Source organism: Bison bison, unplaced genomic scaffold (genome assembly GCF_000754665.1).
Source record: "Bison bison bison isolate TAMUID 2011002044 unplaced genomic scaffold, Bison_UMD1.0 scf7180017859023, whole genome shotgun sequence".
NCBI lineage: Eukaryota > Metazoa > Chordata > Mammalia > Artiodactyla > Bovidae > Bison > Bison bison.
Window position 1 is genome coordinate 8,436 of NW_011489595.1, and position 2,944 is coordinate 11,379.

Genomic DNA, 2,944 nt, shown 5'->3' on the forward strand with positions numbered 1-2,944 from the left:
GCTCTTCCGATCTGGCCAGTGAGTGGGGGCCTGACCCGGGGTGGAAGATGCAACAGGAGCAGGGCTCAGAGTCTGGCTGAGTGGGAGGAGTCTGGACTGGCCACAAGTGTTTGGGTGTCATAAGGATATAGATGATATATACTGCAAGCCACGAGGCAAGGTGAGCTTTGAGGACAGAAGGAAAAGAGAAGAGGGAATAGGAGGGCCCAGCAAAGGAGACAAGAATCAGTTGTGAGGCAGGAAGGGAGCCAAAGACTCCCCTCCACTAGAGGCCCGAGCGCAATGAGTGGAGTGATGACCTGTGCCAGCCATGGCTGAGAGGCACCTTGGGGGCTGAGCCTGAATGAAGGAAAATTCCCAATGTGTTTCGAAAGCCACAACTCACTCCATCAGTAAACCCCAGTACAGGAAGGATTACAACAGGGAGTCTTACTTGGTGGTCTGTGGGTTTTGCGACCTGGGAGAAAATTCTATCTTTCTTTAGGCTAACCTCTAACTGAAATCCAGTATTTGCTTCCATCATGAATGAAAGCACAGTGGTATTAGCAGTGTCTGACTTCATCACCAGTAGACATCCCAAATGTGTTCACATTATATTGTAGTTCGAGGGGCATCTCCCAGTATTGCACATATTCATCATTACTTCCAAACACAACAGTCACAAGACCCGGGGTGATATATGTTAATATTGAATGCATTCAAAAGAACCTGTGTTCAAGGCCATTGGTGTTAACTGCATAAAGTGAAATTTAAGGAATAAATTGTCAAAAAAGAGAGATGGCCATCGAACAATCAGGAAACTTATAAACAGATCAGTCATTATGCACTGATCATCATAACAGAAGACAGGAAATTCAGACATCCACAGAAACGCTGGACAGGAAAACAGTTCAATCTGTCCGTGTCAGATAAAATAGTTGAATAATGTGAGGACATGAGCAGTGTCACTGGAAAGATAGAATGAATAGATATAGAACTAGTGTTACCTGCTATGAAGAGGAGTAGACCTATTCACAGGTCGACATTTAAAAAGATTTTGATAGTGGACTTCAGTGTCACTGACTTCTTCCACAGTCCTGAGAAGGGATTCCACTCAGGTCTCTATCTGGGGAGGAAAGAGAAGGGTCTAGGCCAGGGGTCTGGAGTCTACCCTGGAGCATCTGCAAGAAACTGTGGGCAAGAGAGAAGAAAGGAATTCGGAATGGGTCAATACAGCTGCTGGGCAGGGTCAGGCTTCAGGGGGCTCCAAGGGAGAGGGAGATGTGTTTGGGACCTGTGACAAGCAAGGCTGGAGTCAGCTCAGTGCTAGATATCTACAATCTCATCAACTGGAAGACAGGCCTGTGAAGCAGAGAACAGGAACTCAAAGGGAATCATCTGTTACAACGTTACATGACAGGTCAGCACTTCTATTCTCTTTCTTTAAATCAATTCTGTTGAAGTGCAATTAATATTTTAAGAATCCATTTTAAGTATTCAGTTCACTGAGATATAGCAATGTATATATCTGTGTTTAGTACCTAAATTGTACCTGACTCTTGCGGCCCAATGGACTGCAGCCTCCCAGGCTCCTCTGTTCATGGGATTTCCCAGGCAAGAATACTGGAATGGGTTGCCATTTCCTTCTCCAGGGGATTTTTCCCGATCCAGGGATCCAACCCAGGTCTCCTGCATTGGCAAGCAGGTTCTTTTGCACAGAGCCACCAGGGAAGTACCATATATATATATCTGTATAACTACCAGCATACTCAAGATATGGAACTGTTCCATCATACCCAAGCAGGGTTCTTTTATTCCATCTTGCAATGTTTCATCTCACAGTCAGCAGCCCCTTTCCAAAGTGGGGTATCTAGGTGCCCACTTCGGCTGCAGAAAAAAGGAAAAGAGAAAGCCCTTTGTGTTCATATTTGTCCAGGACGCGGGATCTAACAGCACTGGTTCTGTAGTTACGGTATCTGGGGTCTGCCCGGGCTCTGATCCCGAGTAGCGCTTTAGTGGGACGGGTGAACACTTATTCCCCAGGCGTCTGTCATCTGGGCAGCTCCTGCCGGCGCTGCTTGTCACTGCCTTGTTATTGCAGTTTCGCGATCCAGAGTACGGGGAATGGTTTGGCTACCTGAACCGAGACGGGAAGGTCGCCCTCACTATCAAGGGGGGTCCTTTCAAAGGTGAGTTGGGGACAGGGCGAGGCCTCAGGGGCTCAGGGCACTTCGTTGTCCCCAGCCCTCCCAACCCGCTGTCCCGCCTCTCCCCGTAGGCTGCTTCCACGTGCCGCGGTGCCTGGCCATGTGCGAGGAGATGCTGAACAACCTGCTGAGCCGCCTCGCTCCGGCCTCAGCCCTCAGCACCCGGTCTCCGCCCGCTGGTCCCGCCCGCCCGGGCGCAGAATAAAACGAAGCCTGTTACACTGTCTGTGTGTGTGAGCTTCCGTGGGGTCGCGGGAGGTGGGGACCGCCCGCCGCCTTCGGCTGGAGGGCACCTGCTCGCCCGGCCAGTGACCCACCCAGAGCGCTGGAACCTCCCACCTTGCCAAGAGGCCCGCCCCGCGCCCGGGTTTGCCGGGCCATTGGCCCGCCCCGCGTAGAGACCCCGCCCCGCCCTTGGAGCTCCCTGCGCATTAGCCGAGCACCCAGGAGGGTGGGTCCGGCAGCGCGCCACTTCCATCCGGTGGACGGGCCAGGCGCGCGCCGCCTCTTCCGCCACCGCCCCCGCGATCCCGGACCTAGCTCCAACCCTAGCCGTGGCCTGGCAGCCCGGTGTCGCTCTGAAGCGCGGCGGCAGCTGACTGCGCGTTCACGACCCGCTGGGAGCCGCGAGTCCCGCCGCCGTTATGAACATCCGCAATGCGAGGGTGAGGGGCCGGGGCTGGAGACGGTCCGCGCCGCGTGGGAGCGAGGCCCAGTGGCCGCGTGCGCATGCTCCCGAGGGGCCCGGCCGAGACCCA

The 2,944-nt window shown here is 53.6% G+C and overlaps 1 protein-coding gene across 1 annotated transcript in view; it reads left to right on the forward strand.

Annotated features, from left to right (window-relative positions):
- The window catches only part of RENBP (renin binding protein), a gene marked incomplete at its 5' end in the record, with an annotated part of 7,268 nt that extends 4,833 nt beyond the window's left edge, over positions 1-2,435 (forward strand). The window contains 2 exons of the mRNA XM_010830474.1: positions 1,988-2,168; positions 2,258-2,435. Of these exons, the coding sequence (XP_010828776.1) occupies positions 1,988-2,168; positions 2,258-2,391 (315 nt within the window). The remainder of the gene's footprint in view (positions 1-1,987; positions 2,169-2,257) is intronic.
- Between the last annotated feature and the right edge of the window lie 509 nt (positions 2,436-2,944).